Genomic DNA, 23,604 nt, shown 5'->3' on the forward strand with positions numbered 1-23,604 from the left:
CTACAGGTTTTAAAGTATCCCTGAAAGACAGAAGATAGGGTGCGATTGGAACATAAGAGAAAACCACAGTACAGAATAATCTAAAGAAAAGATATATGTAAAAACCTCAGTAGGGTTGTAAGCTCCGAAGTAGTAAATTCAGGCAATGGAAGGGGGACCTGGGGTACTGTTGGACATTTGGTTACTTTGACCCCTGTACCATGTTTGCACAGGAGTGCCTGCAGAGAGATCTATGTCTTTTTTTAGAGCAGTGATTTTGGGGGCTTGATCTGATAATATAGTGCTCAGGGTGGGCATGCCTTGGAAGAAGAAGGAGCCCCTCATACCCAGAAGAGTGGATACTGGCAGATTCTGCTTGACAGCATGATTGCTTCTTCTCCACAACCGCCAGATATGGGCTGAGCTGAACAGATACAGTGTTTTCAGGCGGATATGGGCTTACAGATTTAAAAATGAGCACATAAGCCAGAATTGACAACTATTTGATGAATACCAGCATGCTTCAAAGAGAATTATCAATCTATAAATAACAGAACAATTTAAAGCTGGAAGTAGTTAGAACACAGATTAGAACCCATAAGTGTAATTAATATCCTCAAGGATATATGAAAGGATATGGTAGACATATGAAAATCAATTGGTTATCTTTGGAAATTAATATTTTATTCAGTGAAAAAATATAAAAACTCAGCAGATGGGCTTAATGGTGGAGTGGACGTGACTGAGGAGTGGAATAGTATGCCATAAGATGAAACCACACCATTCGTCTATAATTCAGCACAGAAGTATAAAGGGACAGAAAGTACTTCGTTTATTTATTCATTCAACAAATACTTAACTGAGAATCTGGTATGTGCCAGGCACTATGCTAAGCAGTGATGATATGGCAGTCAACAATTCCCTGCCCTCATGGAGCTTACTTTCTAGTTGGGGATGAGGGCCATGGACAATAAACAAACACAGATAAATAGGTATGGTGGAGGTAACTCTTATGCAAAAAAAAAAAAAAAAAAGTAGGGTGAGAAGGATAGGGAGAGCCAAGAAGAGTGGCTAAATTTCCTACTTTGTTAACTAATCAGAAGAGACCTAACAGGGGCGCCTGGGTGGCTCAGTCGTCGAGCGTCTGCCTTTGGCTCAGGTCATGATCCCAGGGTCCTGGGATCGAACCCCACATTGGGCTCCCTGGTTGGCGGGAGGCCTGCTTCTCCCTCTCCCACCCCTGCTGCTTGTGTTCCTTCTCTCCCTGTGTCTCTCTCTGTCAAATAAATAAATAAAATCTTAAAAAAAAAAAAAAAAAAAAAGAGACCTGACAGATAAGGTGAATTTGAACAAAGACCTGAAGGAAGTAAGGGAGTGAGCCCCCTGGATATCTGGGGGAAGACATTATTAGGCAGAGGGAAGAATAGCACATGCAAACGCTGCATACTGGAAGCGTGCTAGGAATATTCAAGGAATAGCAAAGAGGTCAGTGTGGCCGGGATAGAATCAATGAGGGACAGAGCCAAGATATGAGGTCCTAGCAATGGTGGTCTGTGTGTGGGGTTGGATAGAGAGCTTTATAGCAACCAGCTAGAGGTCAGAGTGGTAATTTAGAAGAGTATTGATCGTGAATCATGTCATTCTTCTCAGTTCTTGTGAATTTTATACTGTCAATATTTTAGGACATAAAGGAGGTAGAATGCAACACATTTCTGGTTTATTAGAGCAGCTTAGACATGCACCTTTACAAATTAAGGAACTTAAAGCATTTTATGAAAGATTAAAGCATCTATTTTTGAATAAAACCTTTCATGTTACTATAATGAGTATCTTTTTTTTAGTTCTTTCAAAGAAAAATGCTTTCTTTTATTTTGTGATTACACTGGGATATGAACATCATGTAGCTGCTATTTTAATATCTTTAGCAACAAGACACAATATGAATGATTCATATCAAGTGTGATTCTTTACTATTTCATAAATTCACTGGTGGCAAGAACCATATCATCCTCTGGTAATCATAATTGTTTTTGCTCCAATTAAAATTTTCCCCAGTTGGACTCTATGGTGTGGAACAGTAATCGCTCTTTGATCTTAGTGTCTGCTTAATGCTCTTGGATATTGGGTTGTTAGGAAAGAAGGTTACATTAGTTTAAGAGTTATTCTAAGTGTAATATATATATTATGTAGCAATATATGTTAACTAATATATGTATACAATGGTGTAGATCTTGCGGTTTTTCCTTTTAAGAGTCTACAGCTTTAGCTTGTTTCAGATCTTTTATACGTAATGACATATAGGAACTTTATTTGGCTATTTGAAATTTTGAGATTCAATGCTTTATATTTTTCTGCCTCTTAAAAATTTACATTGTTATGAATGCAGTATATATTTTCTACTCTCTCATTTTATTCTTTAGCCTGGCTTCCCATCCTTTCTTTTTACTGAAAAGAAAAAATATTATCTGAATTGGTGGAAGTACAACTTAAGTTATATATACATGGTTGTCATGGAAAGAAGGAGAATATGACTTACTTTTGGAATGTCCTAATCTGCTCTCTAGTTGGAGTAAAGGAACTTTGAACGGAAGTCTTCTTAAACTTCTGGTTAAATGTTTAACATGATCAAGACTGCTTTATTAATGTAAAGAAATAATACAGAGAACAGTTGGCTTGTTACATAATGATGAAAATGAAAAATTTCCAAAACTGACATTTACTTAACTATTTTATTTTGAATAGATATCATAAACTGGGAACAGGATTTAATCCTAATACATTAGATAAACAGAAAGAAAGGCAAAAAGGTTTGCCAAAACAGGTCTTTGAATCCGATGAAGCTCCAGATGGCAACAACTACCAGGATGAGCAAGTAATACCTTTATTTTTAAATGACTAAAAGAAATTATTTTAAAGTAGTTTATTTTTTTATTTCTTTATTAATATATTTATGTTTAATGTTTTGCATGACAGGATGATCTTAAAAGACGTTCAATGTCAATAGATGATACTCCAAGGGGTAGCTGGGCCTGCAGTATTTTTGACTTGAAAAATTCACTTCCTGATGCTTTGCTTCCCAACTTGCTTGATCGCACTCCCAATGAAGAAATAGACCGTCAGAATGATGACCAAAGGAAATCGAACCGCCACAAGGAACTCTTTGCTCTGCACCCATCACCAGATGAGGTATCGGTATTTAGATATAAAGAACTAGATGCTTATTAAGATAGGTATTTTGGGAGTATTGCATATAGTATAATAATACAGGGAATATAACTCAAACATAGGTATAATTTTTAGTAAATGAAATATACTTTTTATTTGAATGAATATATTTAATATATAACCTAGTGTAACTTCTGTGAGTTGAGCACACTTAGGATCTACTGACTTCTGTTTCAGGGTAAATTGGTCCTTGTTTTCTGTACTCAGTTGTGAAGACTCAAAGTATTAGATTTAAAATAAGTACTTAAAAAATTATAAAGAGTTGAAATATGGTAAGAATGTTCATTTTAACGTTGCTTGTCAATTTGTAGGAGGAGCCAATAGAACGACTTAGTGTTCCTGATGTGCCCAAAGAGCACTTTGGTCAGAGACTTCTTGTAAAATGTTTATCACTCAAGTGAGTATTTGTTTATTGTATAACTTCTATTTTTCAAAAAATATTTTGAGTATTAGTATGACAAAATCCTAGTAGAGTTTATGCTTGTATTTGTGTCCATTTGAGAAGTATTGTTCTTCTGTACATAATTTCATTTATTTATTTATGTGAAACGATTTATTTATTTATTTTGACAGAGAGAGAGAGATGGCAAGAGAGGGAACACAAGCAGGGGCAGTGGGAGAGGGAGAAGCAGGCTTCCCGCCGAGCAGGGAGCCCGATGCAGGGCTCGATCCTAGGACCCTGGGATCATGACCTGAGCTGAAGGCAGACGCTTAAATGACTGAGCCACCCAGGCGCCCCTATTCATTTATTTTTTTAAAGGATTTTATTTATTTATTTGACAGAGACACAGCGAGAGAGGGAACACAAGCAGGGGGAGTGGAAGAGTGAGAAGCAGGCTCCCCGCTGAGCAGGGAGCCCGAGGCGGGGCTTGATCGCAGGACCCTGGGATCATGACCTGAGCCAAAGGCAGATGCTTAATGACTGAGCCACCTGGCCCCCTTATACATAAATTTAAATGCTACTAAGCATTAAAACTGTTTTGTGAAGCTGAGCTTGAGAGCATTTTTGGCTCAGAGGTGGAGATGACTCTTTGTCATAGCTGTATATAAAGCTTGGAAGCATTTCCTTTTTTTTTTTTTTTAAGATTTTATTTGTTTATTTGTCAGAGAGAGCACAAGCAGGGGGAGTGGCAGGCAGAGGGAGAGGGAGAAGGAGGCTCCCCACTGAGCAAGGAGCCTGATGTGGGGCTCAATCCCAGGGTCCTGGCATTGTGACCTGAGCCGAAGGCAGACGCTTAACCGACTGAGCCACCCAAAAGGCATTTCCTAAGTATCTTGTATTTACCAGATGCTGTACTTGGCTTGGGGGATATAAAGGCAAGGTAGCTTTTCCCTTAAAGAGATGATTATACATTTGTTACATAGTAGGCTTTGTGTTTTTTTTAAGATTTTTAAGTATATATTTCTTTATGTAAAAAGTTAAATGACTTCTGATCTAACATCGTCAAAGTGATTTGATAGTTAATTACTAGTTCTGACTTAAGATAAAGGAGTTTCAATTCATAGAACTTTCTAAAAGCAGCAACTCATAAGGATAGACCACTTCTGCGTTTGGATAACTTGGACAGTTTCCTTCCTTTGAAAGTTAAGGTACTACATATTTAGTTAGATTTATCTAGACACCTGTTAGTGCTTTAGTGCATTGAGTCTTGAATATCAGGACAGCTAATATCAGTTATTATGATATAATTTCTGTATAAAATTCACCCTTTTAAAAGTCAGTAGTTTACGTATTTGTTACTAAAATTTTAATTCTATTATAGTTAACAAATGACATTGTATTATTTTCGGGTGTACAATATAGTGATTCAGTAATTCTGTGTATTACTCAGTGCTTCTTGTGGTAAGTGTACTCTTAATCCCCTTCACCTATTTCACCCATTTGCCAACCCACCACCCCTCTGGTAACTATCAGTTTGTTCTCTACAGTTAAGTCTGTTTTTTGGTTTGTGTCTTTGTTGTTGTTATTTGTTTGTTTTGTTTTTTAAATTCCACATATGATTGAAGTCATTTGGTTTTTGTCTTTCACTGAGTTATTTCACTTAGTATTATATTCTCTCTGTTCCTTTCTTCTCTTGCTCACTTCTTTTTTTGGGTAAAGATTTATTTATCTGAGAGAGAGAGAGAGCATGCACGAGTTGGGGGAGGGGTAGAGGGGGAGAGAGAGAGAAAGAGAATCTCAAGCAGACTCTACGCTGAGCATGGAGCCCGACTTGGGCTTGATCTCATGACCCTGAGGTCATGACCTGAGCCAAAATCATGAGTTGATTGTATAACCAGCTGAGCCACCCAGGCTCCCCTCTTGTTCACTTCTCTCATGATTTTCTGGCTTTCTTTAGTGATATACTTGGATTCCTTTCTCTTTATTTTTTGCATATCTATTACTGGTTTTTAATTTGTGGTTACAGTTAAGTTTGTGTATAACATCTTATGCATAAGCAGTCCATATTAAGTTAATGGTTACTTAAGTTTGAATCCATTCTTTACTCCCCCCCACCCCCAGATTTTAGGTATATGGTATCATACTTTATATCTTTTTATTTTGTGAATCCCTTGCCTGACTTTTACAGATGTACTTAATTTTACTATTTTTGTGCTTCCCTCTTTTCTTACTCCTGCTTATTGTCTTTCCTTTCTGCTCTAAGAATCACCCTTAACATTTCTTGTAGGGCTAGTTTAGTGGTCATGAATTCTTTTAATTTTTGTTTGTCTGGAACCTCCTTATTCTCATTCTGTTCTGAATGATAGCCTTGCTGGATAAAATATTCTTGGCTGCAGGTTTTTTTCTTTCAGCACTTTGAATATATCTTGCTACTCACTTCTGGCCTGCAAAGTTTCTGCTAAAAAATCAGCTGATAGCCTTATGGGTTTTTCCTTGTATGTAACTGTTTTCTTTTCTCTTGCTCCTCTTAAAATTCACTGTCAGTACCTTTTCCATTTTAATTACTGTGTGTCTTGGTGTGGACCTCCTGTGGTTGATTTTCTTGGTGCCTCTCTGTGCCTCCTTGATTTAGATTTCTGTTTTCCCCAGGTTTGGGAAGGTTTCAGCTATTATTTCTTCAAATAAATTTTCTGTCCCCTTTCCTTCCTCTTCTCCTTCTCGGATCCCTATGATGTGAATGTTACTATGCTTGATGGTGTCACTGAGTTCTGTAAGTCTCTTTTCATTTTTTATTATTTTTTTTCCTCTCTTTTATTCAGCTTGATTGCTTTCCATTACTCTGTTCTCCAGGTCACTGATCCCTTCTTCTGCTTCCTCTAGTCTACTATTTATCCCATCTAGTTTATTTTTAATTTCAGTTACTGAGTTCTTTGTCTTTGATTCATTTTTTTTTTTTATGTTTTCTGTCTCTTTGTTGAGTGTTTCACTGAGGTCCTCCCCTCTTTTCTCAAGTCCCATGAATATCTTTATGACCATTACTTTAAATTCTCTTATCGGGCATATTACTTATCTCATTTTTGTTTAGTTCTCTTGCTGTGATTTTTGTCCTGATTATTTCATTTGGTACATATTCCTGTGTCTCATTTTGTCTAACTCTTTGTATCTATGTCTGTGTTGGGAATGTCAGCTATGTCTCCTACTCTTGAAAGTAGTGGCTTATGAAGAAGAGGTCCTGTAGTGCCCTACAGTGCATTGTCTCCTGTTCACCATAACCCAGTGATTCAGGAGGTCTCCTATATGTGATGCATGTGTCCTGCTGTCGTGGCTGATGCTTTTGCCCTCAGTCCAGTTATCTGCAATGGCTCTCTGCCTGTTTTGGGCAGGGTTTGGTCCCTGTGTTATTAGTGGGATGGTGTGAGGCTGCCTTGGGCTTAAGTTGAGTAACACCAGGCATTTGCCAGAGATGTAGTAGCACTGAACTGCAGGGCACTTTCCCTGTGTTGTCTCCTGAGAAACTTTCATTGGTGGTTGAGGCCGGCAGTCAGACCAGCTGTCTACCCCTAGCCTACTGCTAGGGCATGGGGGGATTGGTGTGTGTGGTTATCTTTCCCTTTCCCTAGGGTAGGAGTTTCTTTGGAGTGGTCCTGGCCCCTGTTGGGGCTGGTTGCTCACTGCCAGGCTTATGGCATTGCTTTGGATGGGTTCTGGTCAAGGGCATATTGCAGGGGGCAGGTCTGCAGGAGAATGAAGAGGCACGGTGCGCTGTTAGCAAGTTAGGTGGACAGTTGGTGCTGTGCTGGTTCTTGCAGGTATCTAGGCTGGGGGGTGGAGAGGGAAGTGGCACCCACTAACTTCTTTGTTCCCGGAGAGGTCTTTCAATGATCCCTGTTCCTCTCGCACATGCTCTGAGATTAGTAAACAAATTTCCTTTCTGTATACACCAGAAATTTTTCTTTTCCTTTTTTTTAAAGGCTATTTTTAAATTTAATTTTGAAGATTTTATTTATTTATTTGAGAGAGTGAGCGAGAAAGAAAGCATGAGCGGGAGGGAAGGGGCAGAGGGAGAGGGAGAAGCAGACTCCCTGCTGAGCAGGGAGCCCGATGCGGGGCTCCATCCCAGAACACTGGGATCATGACCTCAGCTGAAGGCAGATGTTTAACGGGCTGAGCCACCCAGGCGCCCCATACACCAGAAATTTTTCAAACTGCTCCGTCTATGCTGTAAAATCTGAGGGTCTGGGGCTCCTGGGTAGAGCAGTAAGTTAAGCAACCAACTCTTGGTTTTGGCTCAGGTCTGCGCTCAGGATGGAATCTGCTTAAGTTTTTTCTCCCTTTCCCTCTGCTGCCCCCCCACCCATGCATGCATGCTTTCTCTCTCAAATAAATAAATAAATCTATGTTAAAAGAGAAAAATCAGAAGGACTTTTGTTGTGCTGTTTCATTAAAGGCGGAGACTCAGTTTCCTTTTACCTTCCTGGCTCTCCCAAAGCCTAGCTGCTGATTTTTAAAGTTCCAGCTGTTAAACCCCACTGATGGTAAGAACTGGTGAAATTTGGCCCTTCTGATTTTCAAAGCCAAATGGGGATTCGTCTTACCCCTGCAGGTTCCCGGTGCCCGTTCTGATGGTCTGTTTTTTCCTCCACTTTCTGTGCCTATTGTTTTCCTCCCTCCTGCAGGTCCATTTAGCTCCTGACCTCATCTCTGCCCTTCCTACATTCTTTATGTGACCTCTTCTCTACATTTAGCTGTGGAGAGTCTGTTCTGCCTGTCTTTGGGGTTGTTTTCTGGTTTATTTACACTTATGTGGGTGTTATCTAGTGGTATCTGTGGGAAGAGGTAAAGCTTAGGGTCTTCCTACTCTATCATCTTCCCCAGAAGGCTTAAGTCAGTGGTTTTTAGTATATTCCGAGTTGTATAACATTACTGTGACTAATTCTGGAACGTAGTCATCACCCCAGAGAGGAACTCCATACCTGTATTAGTCTACTCAGACTGCCATAACAAAATACCCTAGACTGGGTGGCCTAAACAACAGAAATTTATTTTCTTACAGTTCTGGAGACTGGAAGTTGAGGATCAAGGTGTTGGTAGGATTGGTTTCTGATGAGGCCTCTCTTCCCGGCTTGCAGATGGCCACCTTCTTGTTGTACCCTCACATAGCCTTTCCTTTGTTCCTGCATGAAGAGAGAGAGGTCTCTGGGGTCTCTTTCTCTTTTTATAAAGACACTACTCTTTTCGTCTCAGGGTCTCAGTTTTATGGTCTCATTTAACCTTAGTTATCTACTTAAAGGTTCTATCTCTAAATGTAGTCACATTGGGGATTAGGACTGCAAAATATAAATTTTCAAGGGACACAATTCAGTTCATAAAGGTACCCTTAGTGGTCACTCCCTTTTCTTTCAGTTCTTGACAACGACTAATTTACTTTAGGTTTCTTTGAGTTTCCCTATTCTGTGTAACTCATGAAATGGAATTATATGATATGTGGTCCTTGTGTCTGGCTTCTTTCACATAGCATAATGTTTTCAAGGTTTATGTTGTAGTATATATCAATACTTTGTTCTTTTATATGGCTAATAATATTATACCGTGAATACAGCACATTTTGTTTATCCATTTATCAGTTGATGAGCATGTGTTGTTTCCACTTTTTAAAAAAATAACAGCTTTATTGAAATATAATCACATATTATGCAGTTCACCCAAAGTATACCCAGTATAGTTCACCAGTGGATTCACCCAGTTCACCCAACATTCAATTCAGTGGGTTTTAGTATATTCACAGATTTGTGCAATATCAACACAGTCGGTTTTAGAACATTTTCATCATCCCAAAAAGAAATCCCATATCCATTACTTTTCACTTTTTTCCCCAATTCTTCCAGCCGTCGGCAACCACTGATCTATCTTCTGTCTATATAGATTTGTTTATTTTGATCATTTCCCAATAATGGAATAATACAATATGTGTTTCTTTTTGTCTGGCTTCTTTCACTTAGTATAATGTTTTCAAGGTGTATCTATGTTGTGGCATGTATCAGTACTTGATTTCTTTTTATGGCTGAGTGATATTTCATTGGATGGATACACAATATTTTGTTTATCCATTCATCAGTTGATGACCATTTGGGTTGTTTCCACTGTTCTAGCCATTATGAGTCATATTGCCAGGACATTTACGTACAAGCATATGTTTTCATTTCTCTTGGGTATATACCTATGATTAGAATTGTGGTTGATTTGGTAACTACCTGTTTAAATTTTGGAGGAATTGCCTGGCTGTTTTCCAAAGCAGCTGCACAATTTTACATTTCCACTAACAAGTACAGGGCTTCTAACTTGCCTTCATTCTTGCCAACACTTTTTATTATCTATTTTTTGATGAGAGTGGATGTGAGGCATCTCATTGTGTTTTGTTTTGTTTTTTAAATATTTTATTTATTTATTTGACAGAGAGAGACACAGCGAGAGCAGGAACACAAGCAGGGGGAGTGGGAGAGGGAGAAGCAGGCTTCCCGCCGAGCGGGGAGCCCAATGTAGGGCTCGATCCCAGGACCCTAGGATCATGACCTGAGCCAAAGGCAGACGCTTAACAAGTGAGCCACGCAGGCGCCCGTGTGTGTGTGTTTTTCTTTTAAGATTTTATTTATTTACTTGACAGAGAGACAGCGAGAGGGAACACAAGCAGTAGGAGTGGGAGAGGGAGAAGCAGGCTCCCCACTGAGCAGGGAGCCCAGTGCAGGGCTCAATCCCAGAACCCTGGGATCATGACCTGAGCCGAAGGCAGATAGATGTTTAACCAGCTGAGCCACCCAGGTGCCCCTCAGTTTGGTTTTATACTTATGATCTTACTGACTAATAAAGTTTTAAATTTATTATTTCCCCCTTAAAGAAATAAAATATAGAATGGATTTTCACATCATTTTGTGTTCTTTAGTTTTAGTTTGGTTAGCTTTTGTTAAAAATTCTGGACCTAGAATTATATATGTATGATTTCTCTATGAAATGAAAATATGAAATATGAAAAATCCAGGTTTAAAGTAAGGAAGAACTTAGTCACATTGTGATTTTAGAAAGGGTCAGAAATGATAGTTTTATTTTTGTCATCAATTACAGAAACTGATACATTTATGAAAATAAGTTTTCTTACATTTTGTTTTCCAAGAATAACCTTCCTTTATCCTGCATGAGAAAATTGTTTCTAATATTAAGAAGACTGTGAGTCAGCAATAAAATGGTCTAGACATTCAGGGAAACCCTACCCAGGCATGGTTAGCTGTTACAAAACTAAGAATTTCTTGGGAGCCTAGAAATGCTAAGAAATCTTTCCACAGGGGTAAGCACTCTGTAGCGAATTTTTACATTGGGGCTGTTTCCCAACCCTGTTTTAATGGACTCTACAAGAGAAAGAGGTTGTACTCAAACAGGGTGGAAACAGACTCCTGTATTAAGTGCCTAACAGCAGATTTTATACAAGTAGTATTCTAGGTGGTAGGGATATTTATCTGTTATAACTTTGGCTCTGGCAGGGAAAATCTTAGATATGAAACAGAAAAAAAAACCCCAAAAGAGTAACTGCTCTTGAGTTCATAACCATAAGCTTATGTACTATCTGTGTGGTTCAGAAAACTCCAAGGCAACAATGTAATTCCAGATTTTTAATGATATAATTATCAGACAAAATTGACCATAAATCATGATAGAGGGTCAATACATGTTGATAAAATGTTCAAAACTGTATTATGAAAATTGTATGAAAGCAAACGTGTTAAAATATACCCCACTAAAATCTGTTCTTAACAGTTTAATATCTGATGCATCCTCTAGCCAAGGACAATATATTAAATGAATTTTTGGAACTAGGATGTGGAATGGGAGCTCGCTCCATCCATTCCCCACATTGAGTGGTATTGTATTGCTTCCAGGAACAGTGCGCCCTCTCGGAGGGGGGAAAAAAAAATACACCCCACTAAAAGAAAAAAAAGCTTAAAAGAAATACCCTGCTCCTTGGGAGCCTGCTTCTCCCTCTGCTTCTCTCTTTCCCTCTCTCTCTCTCCCTCTGTCTCTCATGAATAAATAAATAAAATCTTTAAAAAAAAAGAAAAGGAAAAAACCTTTTTGCAGCTTAGTAGCCACTGAGTATCTAATGCTCAAATAGTATTCTTTTTTCTTTTTTAATTCAGCTTGGTGGTTTCCTCTTTATTGATGTGCCTCCTACCTTCCCCCCACAATTTCAGTCCTTTCCATCTACCCCCAAAAAAGGAGGTAGTGAAAGGAAGGGAATGTTGGGGTTCTGAGCCCCTTGGGCAGTTAGAAAGGGAACAGAAACCAAAACAATCGCTGGATGTGACAGATTGACAATCGAGAAGTCTAAAGCAGAGTGGGAAAGGTGGTAAGAGAAAGGGGCGAAAGGAGAGGTCCAAGAGGTCACCTCCCCCATGAACCCTCCTGCTAAGAGGGGCTGGAAGAGAGCCTCAAACATTAGGAAGTGCAGGTCCTGAAGAAGGGAGGTGGTGGTTGAGCCCGGAGAAGGAGTAGGTCAAGGAAGGGGGGGGGCCACCTCTCTCTTTGTAGAACGGGACTCCCCACCTCAGGGGGAGCAGCTTCACAGACCGTAGACACTTTCATCACTGTAGGCGATGTATAGAAAGAAGTCCTCTTCATGGTGTTTCTGGTAGAGCTGACCCATTGTGGCACTGGTGGGTGGAATGACATTGTTGACAAAGAAAAACAAGGCATCCTCAGCTTGGAGATGAATTCGCTTCCGGATCAAGAAGTAGAACTGACCAACTGTGAGATCAGAAGGCACTAGATATTTCTTTTTGTCCAGGTCTCCTATCCGAGCTTTGGGAGCCTTTTCTACTATCACTGGAACCCGGTCCGGGTATTTCTTTCGGATCTTCTCGCCTTCAGAGCCTCTTTTTTAATTTTTTAAAAAAGATTTTATTTATTTGAGAGGGAAAGAGAGGAGAGAGAGAGAGAGAGAGAGAGAGAGAGAGAGCACAAGTGCCCAAGAGCAGGGGAAGGGAGAAGCAGACTCCCTGCTGAGCAGGGAGCCCCATGCAGGGCTCAATCCTGGGGCCAGGGATCATGACCTGAGCCAAAGGCAGACACCCAACTGACTGAGCCACTCAGGCACCCCTCAAATAGTATTTCTTGACAAACTCAAGCATGCATATGTTTGGTTGCATGGGAGTAATATGGTATGCTTTTTTTGAATTTTCTGACTCATATGCTGAACATATGAGGAGTATACATTGAAAAAGAAAAGATAAAAAAGAAAAAAACAACCACCATGGCAGTCCTTTGTATAATGGAAGAGCCTTTGAAACATAAAAAAAAAAAAAAATCAAATTATGTATCTCATTTAAAAAATTCTTGTCATGCATTAGGAGGAGCTTTTCTTAATGTGAAACACACTGGTTTTTTCCTCAGGATTTCCAGCCTTTGTTCATCAATACTAACAATATGGATCTTTAAATACTGTTTCTGGAATATCATAGAAAAAATTATACATGAATTTTATGGTGCTAAATTACAAAATAGGATATTAATATTCTCAGTAAGGAATGAACATTTCTCTTACCTTTGGTCCATTTTTGCTTATTTTTATCTGAATTTTTAAAATTTATACGAAAATGCAAAGGGCCAAACGGAGGCAGGGCAGTTTTGAAGCACTTTATGAAATAAACTAGGTATCAAGACTTAATACAAAGCTACATAACTAAGACAGTGTAGCATGTACACATAATTCAGTAAACCATCCAGTGGCATAGAGCTAGATATAGACCTATATGTTCATGGGTTTTTGATTTACTATTAAAATGGTACGACAGTAGTCTCCGTCTTATCCATGGATCCAGTTACCAGTGGTCAGTTGCTGTCCAGAAGCAGATGATGATCCTTCTGATGTATTGTCAGAAGGTCAATAGTAGCCTAACCCTACGTGGAAGCCTGTGTCATTCTCCTCACTTTATCTCATACATAGGCATTTTATCCTCTCATACCATCGTAAAGAAAAGGAGGATGAGTATAGTACAATAAGACATTTTGAGAGAGAGAGAGACCACATTCACGTATCTTTTATTACAGTATGTTGTTATAGTTGTTCTATTTTGTTATTAGTTATTGTTGTTAATCTTTTACTGTGCCTAAAGTATAAATTAAACCTTATCACTGGTTGTGTATGTATTGGAAAAAAACATAGCATATATAATTTTCAGTACTGTCCACAAGATTTCAGGTATCCATGGGGATCTTGGAACATTTTTCGCAGATAAGGGGAGACAACTGTATAGACAGTAGGGGAAGGTAATCTCTTTGATAAATTGCCAGGACAGTTAGATATCTGTTTCTCTCTGTTTCTCTTTCTTTCTCTGTCATACAGAGGGGGCAGATATCTTCAATACATTCATTTGACAAAGTGTCCATATACAGAATTCATAAAGAAGTATAAATTAATGAGGAAAATGGCAAATATGAAATAGAAAAATGGCCCAAAAGAGGATACCTATGTGGTCATAAATATATGAAAAGATGCATGTTAAAAGTCCAGTGTGATACCACATACCCACTGGAGTCACAGAGTCCGAGAGAGCGACAGTAACACGTGTTACAGAGGTTGCAGAGTAGGCTTTGTAGAGGTTGAGCTGTGTAGACCGTATCACCAAAATCCCTATTCTTTTGGTTTCTGGGTTGAGTCCTGCTAAAAGAGGCATCAGCAGGAAGTCAGAGGGTAGAAGAGTGTGAAATCAGGGGTATTTATTTCCTTTACTCATTCCCTGTGAGGTCATGTTGATTGGTTGCCTCTTTCTCCCAAGGCCACTGTTTCTGTGAAAGGCCCTTATATATCTTTTCTTTCTAAATTTTGGTTTACCACTTCCAAGGTCTCCTTTAGGTCAAGGTTTGGTAATGACTCCCTGCTGTTGTTGTCCCCAGAGAATTGGACTCTCTGTAGTTGTTCTTCCTAGATCTTGTCCAATCTTTATGAATCACCCACCGTTCATTAAACTCTTAACCCAATGCGAGTATGTTATCTCCTGCAAGGACTTTGATAATACTCTTACGATAAAAAAAATGAGCAGTGTAGAACAGGGTTTTTATAACCTTGGCACTATTGAGTTTTTTGTCTGGATAATTCTTTTTTGTCAGGGGCTCTCCTATACAAGGCAGAATGTTTAGCCACAGCCCTAGCCTCTACTCACTAAATACCAGTAATACTCCTGCAGTAATGATAATTTCAAATGTCTCCAGACAGGGGCACCTGGGTGGCTCAGTCGTTAAGCATCTGCCTTTGGCTCAGGTCATGGTCTCAGGGTCCTGGGATCGAGCCCCGCATTGGGCTTCCTGCTCCGCGGGAAGCCTGCTTCTCCCTCTCTCACTCCCCCTGCTTGTGTTCCCTCTCTCGCTGTGTCTCTTTCTGCCAAATAAATAAATAAAATCTTTAAAAAATAAAAAAATAATAAAATGTCTCCAGACATTGCCAAATGTCCCCTTGAGGGAAAATTGTCCTTTGTTGAGAACCACTGCTCTAGAGTTTTAGTTAACCTAATGTTACATATCATTTCATTCAGCAGATATTTACTAAATGTTTCTTGTATGTAAATCATTGTTCTGGGAAGTGAAATTAGACATCTCGATTTAAGCATACAGTTCTAAAATACATTTTGGCATATTCATATAATGAAAATTACTATGCCAACATTAAAAATCATGGTTAGATTAATATTTATGACAGGGAAATATATCCATAAAATAATAAGTTGAAAAAGCAGACTACTAAATGTAGTGTTTTAGAAAAATCCATTCACAGAGTGCATTTATACATAGACAAAAGTCTAGATGGATAGGCCCTGAAACTTAATTTTGGTTCTCTCCATGTGGTGGAATTTTGTATGCTCCCATTTTCCTCTGAAATTTTTTACGTGTTTTCTCAGTTTTTTTTTTTTACATTGAATATACGGGATTATGTAGAGGAGGTAATGGTTGATTTAGACTGAAAGATATACATGGAAAACTGTTTCAGAAAGAAGGGATAGCATAGATGTAGAAAGGTTAAACTCCTTTTTTTTTCCTTCTTAAAGGTTTGAAATTGAAATTGAACCCATTTTTGCAAGTTTGGCTTTATATGATGTCAAGGAAAAGAAAAAGGTAAGAGTATATTGTTTGAACATCTTTTGTCACAATCCTTGGTTTCAGAAACTTTTTAATTTTTTTTTTAAGATTTTATTTATTTATTTGACAGAGAGAGACACAGCGAGAGAGGGAGTATAAGCAGGGAGAGTGGGAGAGGGAGAAGCACACTCCCTGCTGAGCAGGGAGCCCGACGCGGGGCTTAATCCCAGGACCCTGGGATCATGACCTGAGCTGAAGGCAGATGCTTAACGACTGAGCCACCCAGGCATCCCTTTAATTTGTTTTATAAGAAAATAAGTGATAGTATTTTTTAGAATTGTTAAACATGTATCTTTTGTTTTTTTATTTTATCTTTTATTTATAAAAGATTTTATTTATTTATTTGAGAGAGAGCACAAGCAGGGAAGCAGGGAAAAGGGGAAGCAGGGAGCCCAATGCAGGGCTTGATCCCAGGACCCTGGGATCATGACCTGAGCTAAAGGCAGAGGCTTAACCAACTGAGCCACCCAGGCATCCCAAACATTTATCTTTTAAAAAGAAGATAGAAATTTAATTCATTGAGACTTGTTAAATATTTTCTTACTATAAAGTAGTTTAGCTGATACCTAGTTTTTATTTAATGAAAAGGGTTCCAGAAGCAAGTAGCAGAAGCAAGCAGCTTTCTTTTAGTTTAAGAAAAAGTTAATATAAGAAAAGCATTTCAGGCAAATGATGTAAAGGATTAAAATCATTAGGAAATTTTGTTGATGCAATTTTAAAATTCACACTAGCTAAAAGATCATGTATATGTGCTTGAAATATTTTGTCTTAAATACTGCTTTAGTTTTACCGTATCTTTATTACTCTTAGAAGTTTTTCAGAGGGCTATTTCATACAGCATTTTTTTTTTTTTAAGATTTGATTTATTTATTTGAGAGAGAGTGGGGAAGTGAGTGAGCAGGGGGGAGGGGCAGAAGGAGAGGGAGAAGCAAGCTCCCCGCTGAACAGGGAGGCCTTCCATGGCTCGATCCCAGGACCCTGGGATCATGACCCGAGCCGAAGGCAGATGCTTAACGACTGAGCGCCTAGGCACCCCTCATACAACATTTCTTAATTTACATTCTAAGCCTAATTAATGTGTAGTAGAAACTAAGTACTTTCAGTGACTTTTGCTGTCAATATATGATAGATTTCTGCAGTGGAACTCTGCTCCAGCAGCTTGTATTTGCTAAATCAAACTGCTAAAATATCATATAATTTTTTAAAGACTCAATCTGAGGTAATTCATTATAATAATTTTTTTGTGTACTTTATTACAGGTTACATTTCTAATCAAAGAAGTTAGGGATATAGTTCTTTAGAATGTTTCTTGTATATTTCCCAAATATTTTATGTATTTCTTTTTAGTGTGATTTAGATATGTAAAGGTTGGTCTTTGAAATGTATCATAAACTGTATGTTAGTATAGTGTTCTAATATCTATAATATTTTAAGACTGAATATGCTTGATTTTTGCAAAATGCACAGATTTTAAATTTAATATATGAATGTTTTTTTAGATTTCAGAAAACTTTTATTTTGACCTTAATTCTGAGCAGATGAAAGGATTATTACGTCCCCATGTACCACCTGCTGCCATTACCACCTTGGCAAGATCAGCTATTTTTTCTATCACTTATCCTTCACAAGATGTTTTTCTTGTAATAAAGGTGAGAATAATGTTAAATATATTTATTTGTGTAGTGTCTGTATATTGTCTCTATTAATATCACAAGCTTTTCAGGGGCAAAGATTTTATCTTTTTTATTTTTTCATCTTAATATTTCTTTTTTTTAAAAAGATTTTATTTATTTATTTGATACGGGGGGGGTGGGGAACACAAGCAGGGGGAGTGGGGGAGGGAGAAGCAGGCTTGCCGCCGAGCAGGGAGCCCGATGCGGGGCTCGATCCCAGGACTCTGGGATCATGACCTGAGCCGAAGGCAGACGCTTAACGACTGAGCCACCCAGGCGCCCTTCATCTTAATATTTCTTAACACAGTATTGGATGTATATTACAGGTGCTTCCCAAGTTTTTTTTTGAGTGGGAGCTCTGTTAGTAAGGATTCTCCGGAGAAACAGATCAGTAGGATGGAGACACACACACACACTGACACACACACACAGATTGATTGCTTTTAAAGAATTGGCTCATATAATTGTGAAGGCTGGCAAATTTGAAATGTGTAGGGCAAGGTGGCAGGCTGGCGTTCAGGTAAGGGTTGATATTGTAGTCTTGAGTCTGAATTCTGCAGGGCAGCAGACTGGAGACTCAGGCAGTGTTGAGAATTATTTTTTGGGAAACCTCAGTGTTTGTTTTTAAGGCCTTCTCATAATTGGATGAGGTCCACCCACATTGTGGAGAAGGTAGTCTGCTTTACTGTACTGATTTAAATGCTAATAATCTCTAAAAAAAAAAATCTTCACAATAACATGTAGATTGATTTGATCAAATAACTGGGTATCATAGCCTAGCCAAGTTGGCATATAAAATTAACTGTCATAGGAGCCTTCCTATGATTTTATCACTCAGTTCCTATATTATATAAATATCAGTATCTAAATCATCGAGGTCATGGAGCATTATGATTTGAATGTTAGCCAGTTAAGAATAAGAATTAGAAACATAGGGGGGATAAAAAAGAGAGAAGCAAACCATCAAACAGAGGTTTTTTTTTTAGTGTTCTGTTAGTCACCATAGAGTACATCGTTAGTTTTTGATGTAGTGTTCCATAATTCATTATTTGCATATAACACCCAGTGCTCATCACCACACGTGCCCTCTTTAATACCCGTCACCTGGCTACCCCATCCTCCAACCCCCCCTCCCCTCTGAAACCCTCGGATTGTTTCTCAGAGTCCATAGTCTCTCATGGTTTGTCTCTGTCAAACAGACATTTAACTATAATGAACAAACTGAGGGTTGCTGGAATGATGGTAGGCAGGGGGAGGGGTTAAATGGGTGATGGGTATTTAGGAGGCAGTTGTGATGAGCACTGGGTGTTGTATGTTGGTGATGAACCTCTAAATTCTACTTCTGAAACTAGTATTACCCTATATATTAACTAACTGGAGGATAAATAAAAACTTGAAACAAAACACAAAAACAAAAACAAAGAATGATTACAAATTGTAAAATCTGAATCTTATTAAGCTCCTTAGCTTAGGATAACTTGAAGAATAATTTGCCATAATTTGACCTTGACTTGAGAGAAGCCTAAAATATATTCCTTAATCATTTTATCTTTATTTATATAAAGTTACAAAAGGTAATGAATTTTACAATAAGGTTATAAAGTGGATTGTCATGAAATGAATCCTGTTTACCCACAGGAATAATGTCCTAATTTGTGGACACATTGCTATGAATTCAGGTTAAAATAGGTCTTAGCTACAATGAACAGTCAATCCTAGAAGCAACGATTTCACAGCAGTGGTCTCTAGAAACTCAAAGAGTAAAGTTCTAGGTATTAATACAATTGATAAATATAGTATATACAAATTCCTTTACATAAGAATATGGTACATTTTCATAAAATAGAACATATTTCAGGAAATGAGATGGAAAGATACAGCTGATGCTTGGAATATTGACTGCTTGAAAGTGAGATTATTTAGTGACGATTTGGTTGTCATGGAGGGAACAGCTTAGATGGGATTAAGGATAAGAACTGTAAATGTTCAATATAAGTAAATAGGGATATAAATCATGGTACGTTCATATGATGGGATACTCCGACAAATAAAACCACAATTTGAAAGAATTTTTAGTGACACAGAAATGTGTGTGTGATATAATATTTAGTGACAAATAAGTCTGGTACAAAACTCTGTTGTATGACCTCATTTGTGTAAAATACATATGTACACAAATATATGTATATACATAGCTAAAGGCTTTCTTGTAATTTCAAAAAAATGAATAAGTTAAAATATTGTTAAAATTTTAAAGGAAATTTTAATTTAGGAGGTTTTCTTGAATCTTAATCTTAAATCCAGCGGGATGTTTTTGTTTCTTGAGAGGAAAAATTCCGTTGATCTGTGTCTTGGTGAGCTATTGCTATACAAGTACAAAAAGAGAAAATCCCAGTGGCGTGCAACCACAAGCACTTACTTAGGTCATGCATCTGAGTTGTCTGGTGGTCATTCGATATCGGTTGTACTCTCTCTTAGGGGGTTGTGTTCCTGCAACTGTCTCTTGGTTGGTTGCAGGTCAGTGGATTCAGCTGGAGCTGTACTTCTCTGTCTGTCTCTTTTTTTGCAATCTAGCCTGGCATAGTCTCGTGGTGATTGCAGAAGTGTCAAAGAGTAGACCCACCTGCACAGGCACCTTTCAAGCCTTTGGTCACATCATACCAGCTAATATTCTGTTGTCCAAGACAAGTCATGTGACAGAACACAGAAATCAAGGAGTTGGGATATATCCTTGGCCTCTTTATTCAGAGGAATTCCAATGTCAGGTGGCAATGAGTGGGGTAAAGGAAGGGTGAAGAATTGGTGCACTCTGTCACAGTCTGAGGTACTGGAATTCTGGCTCAGCCAGGATTATTAATTCCTTGCTCATTTTTGTGTCCTGTTTAATAGCGTTGTGTGTCCTGTTTAATAGCATTACCTCATTACCCTGGAGGGTTCTTGTGTTTCTCTTTGTAGTGACTACCCCTGCCCTTCCACCGGATAACTAGTATTCTAACTTCTGTCACCATTGCTGGCTTCTCTTCTTGAAGTTCTTATGAAAAGGAATCCTACAATAGGCGGGCTTTTGTGTCTGGCTTCTTTTACTCAATATAATGTCTGGGAGAGTCCTCCACATTGTTATGTGCAGTATTAATTTATTCTTTTATGTATGTTGTCATGTCATACTCCTTTACAGGATTAAAACGGCTTATTCATCCTGCTTTTACTTAAAAAATAACCTCTCTTAGGCTTTCCTGATACCTTTGGGTATATCTTTTTTTTTTTAAGATTTTATTTATTTGACAGAGACATAGAGAGAAAGGGAACACAAGCAGGGGGAGTGGGAGAGGGAGAAGCAGGCCTCCCGCAGAGCAGGGAGCCAGATGCGGGGCTCGATCCCAGGACCCTGGGATCATGACCTGAGCCGAAGGCAGATGCTTAACGACTGAGCCACCCAGTGCCCCCCTTTGGATATATCTCGCCAACAAATGCACAAAATAAATGGACATAAAGCACAGATGCTCATAGACATAGTTAAAAGCTATGGCAGCTTGATGCTGAGATGCTGAGTGTCGTGTCTGGGGAAGGAGCGTGGCGGTGCCACTCTTGCTCCTCAGGGTGTGTGCTGCCTGTATTCTGGAAACTACAAAGGAAATGTTGAATGTTCTTTTTACTTTTTGCCTTTTTTTTATAAAAGTGAAACTCTTCAGATTTCTTTCAGTTAGCGAAAGCAAGTATTAATGTAGGTCTTATATAAAATAAAGTGGCATAATGCAAACTTTCTGAAAGTGGGGATACTTGTATTTTTTTTCTTTTTGATATTATTGTAAATGAAATTGTTAATTTCCTTCTTGAATTGTTCATTATTAGTGTATAGAGATACAAATGATTTTTGCATGTTGATTTTGTATCCTGCAACTTTGCTGAATTTATTAGTTCAACCATTTATGTGTGTTTGTGTGTTTGTGCGTGTGTGTAATATTCAGGTTTTCTGAACAAAAGATCATATCTGTAAACAGGGACAATTTTACTTTTTCCTTTCAAATTTGGACTCATTTTTTTTCTCTTTTTCTTCCTTATTTTCTGGCTCAGACTTCCAGTACTTTGTTGAATTGAATTGGCAAAAGTGAGCATCCTTATCTTGCTCCTGATGTAAGAGGAAAAACTTTTAGTCTTTCACCATTGAATAAGATTTTAGCTGTGGTGTTTCCATATATGGCCTTTATTATGTTGAGAGAGCTTTCTTGTATTGCTAGTTCGTTGAGTGTTCCTAGTGTGAAAGGGTGTTGAATTTTGCCCAATTATTTTTCTTTATCAGTTGAAATGATCATGTGGTTTTTTTCCCTGTCATTCCATTAGTGTAGTGCATTATGTTGATTGATTTTCTTATATTGAACCATCCTTGCATTCCAGGCTGATTGCTTTTTTTTTCTTTCTTTCTTTCTTTTTTTGTGGGGGAGATTAACTAGTCTTTACTTTTTTTTCTTTGACAGCTAGAAAAAGTCCTACAGCAAGGTGACATCGGAGAGTGTGCAGAACCATACATGATTTTCAAAGAAGCAGATGCCACAAAGGTAGAATATCATGCATCTCATTTTCCCCATCTTTATAGCCATATAGTCCCTCCCCATTTCCCCCAAATCTCTGAGTCCAACTCTAAACATCCTTAGATTTCCCAATTTATTATTAGGGAGAATACAATACAAAGCATATTAAGGAATTTCACTACTAATTCATTATTTTCTGTTGGCCTACCCACTTTATTAGTTTCTTCTTTATTTCCTTTGTTATCTAGCTTGTGTCATATGCTGTTATTCTTTTTTTTTTTTTTCCTTAGAGGGGGTTGGCTAGGAGCAGATGGAGTGAGAGAATCTTAAGCAGGCTTTTCTCTTTTTCTTCCTTATTTTTTCCATAATGCTTACTACGGAGCCCAGTGTGGGGCTCAGTCTCACAACCCTGAGGTCATGACCTGAGCTGAAATCCAGAGTCAGACACTTAACCGACTACGCCACCCAGGTGCCCCTGTGAGGTTTTCGTCTTTAAAATCTCCCTCATCCCCAAACTAATGGACTCTTTCCTTTTTTTTTTTCTTGGAGAGAACTAAGTTAATATAGTTTAATTCCTAAATAATTAAAATTTTCAAAAATAGTGATATTTTTATAAAATAGTGATACTGATAATAAAATTTTTCATAGCAAAACAAGAGTATTCTGGAGCTCTGTCTAGTTGCAGAGAATTAAGGAATATGGTAAAAATAGAAAATGCAATCTTTGTTTTGCCATCAGACCACTATGTTGTAGAATTTGGATCAATTTATAAAGCAAGAGTAATTTATATAAAGGTGGTACCAAATTTCAGATACCCTGAGTTAGCTACAAGAATAACAGATGAAGAACACCTGAGTGGCTCAGTCATTTAAGCATCTTCCTTCTGCTCAGGTCATAATGCTGGAATCCTGGGATGAAGTCCCACATTGGGATCCTTGCTCAATGGGGAGCCTGCCTCTTCCTTTCTCTGCTCATGTTCTCTGTCTCTCTCCAATAAATAAATAAAGTCTCTTAAATAATAAAAAAAAGAATAACATTTGATCTTAGATCTTTGACCACATGATTTAATAGTTGAAATAGCCAGGAGAGTATGCTTGAGGAATACTGGACAAGTTACCAAAATCTAGAATATGTTTTGCTTTCTGTCTTTGTGAAATTTATAACAAGAACTGAGACTTCTGCTAATTGAGGTTGACCTGGGTACACGATAATGTTCTCTTATCCCTGGCTAGCTGGTTGAAATCAGGGTTAATGTATTCTGGCTTTCCCCAGGTTGTCATTTTTTAAATTAAATTTGCTGTTTTATGGAGCTCATAGTTATAATAGCAACCTATTACATATGTATATAAGCTGATTGAATCAAGTACACTGGATATCTAGTCTCTTAAAGCAAGTTTCTATTTTGGAAGTATAATAGATAGCAATAAACAGTGCTACCATTTAGTTATCCTTCCCTCTTTTCCCAGACCTGAGTCTCAAGGTAGGACAATCATTAGAGAATACATCCTATATGGAAAGAGTATGTAGGAGATTTGGTGTAGGTTTTTACTCTTGGACCATTGGTTGGCTATCACAGGCCACCTTAGTATTTCTGTCAAGGACAGCCTGAAAGTTGGGCCAGCTTCAGGATATCTTCCCGATAGGC

At 38.2% G+C, this 23,604-nt stretch overlaps 1 protein-coding gene and 1 pseudogene across 1 annotated transcript in view; both read left to right on the forward strand.

Annotated features, from left to right (window-relative positions):
• Positions 1 to 23,604, forward strand: part of DOCK7 (dedicator of cytokinesis 7) — a 217,923-nt gene that overhangs the window by 40,222 nt on the left and 154,097 nt on the right. Inside the window, exons 5-10 of the mRNA XM_028106855.2 lie at positions 2,722 to 2,851; positions 2,953 to 3,165; positions 3,516 to 3,601; positions 15,670 to 15,736; positions 17,260 to 17,409; positions 21,906 to 21,986. Coding sequence (XP_027962656.1) covers positions 2,722 to 2,851; positions 2,953 to 3,165; positions 3,516 to 3,601; positions 15,670 to 15,736; positions 17,260 to 17,409; positions 21,906 to 21,986 — 727 coding nt within the window. The remainder of the gene's footprint in view (positions 1 to 2,721; positions 2,852 to 2,952; positions 3,166 to 3,515; positions 3,602 to 15,669; positions 15,737 to 17,259; positions 17,410 to 21,905; positions 21,987 to 23,604) is intronic.
• LOC114212183 (U2 spliceosomal RNA) lies at positions 11,362 to 11,527 on the forward strand (annotated as a pseudogene).

Source organism: Eumetopias jubatus, unplaced genomic scaffold, assembly GCF_037043125.1.
Source record: "Eumetopias jubatus isolate StellerSeaLion01/CBP00866 unplaced genomic scaffold, mEumJub1_p1.0 scaffold_4, whole genome shotgun sequence".
NCBI lineage: Eukaryota > Metazoa > Chordata > Mammalia > Carnivora > Otariidae > Eumetopias > Eumetopias jubatus.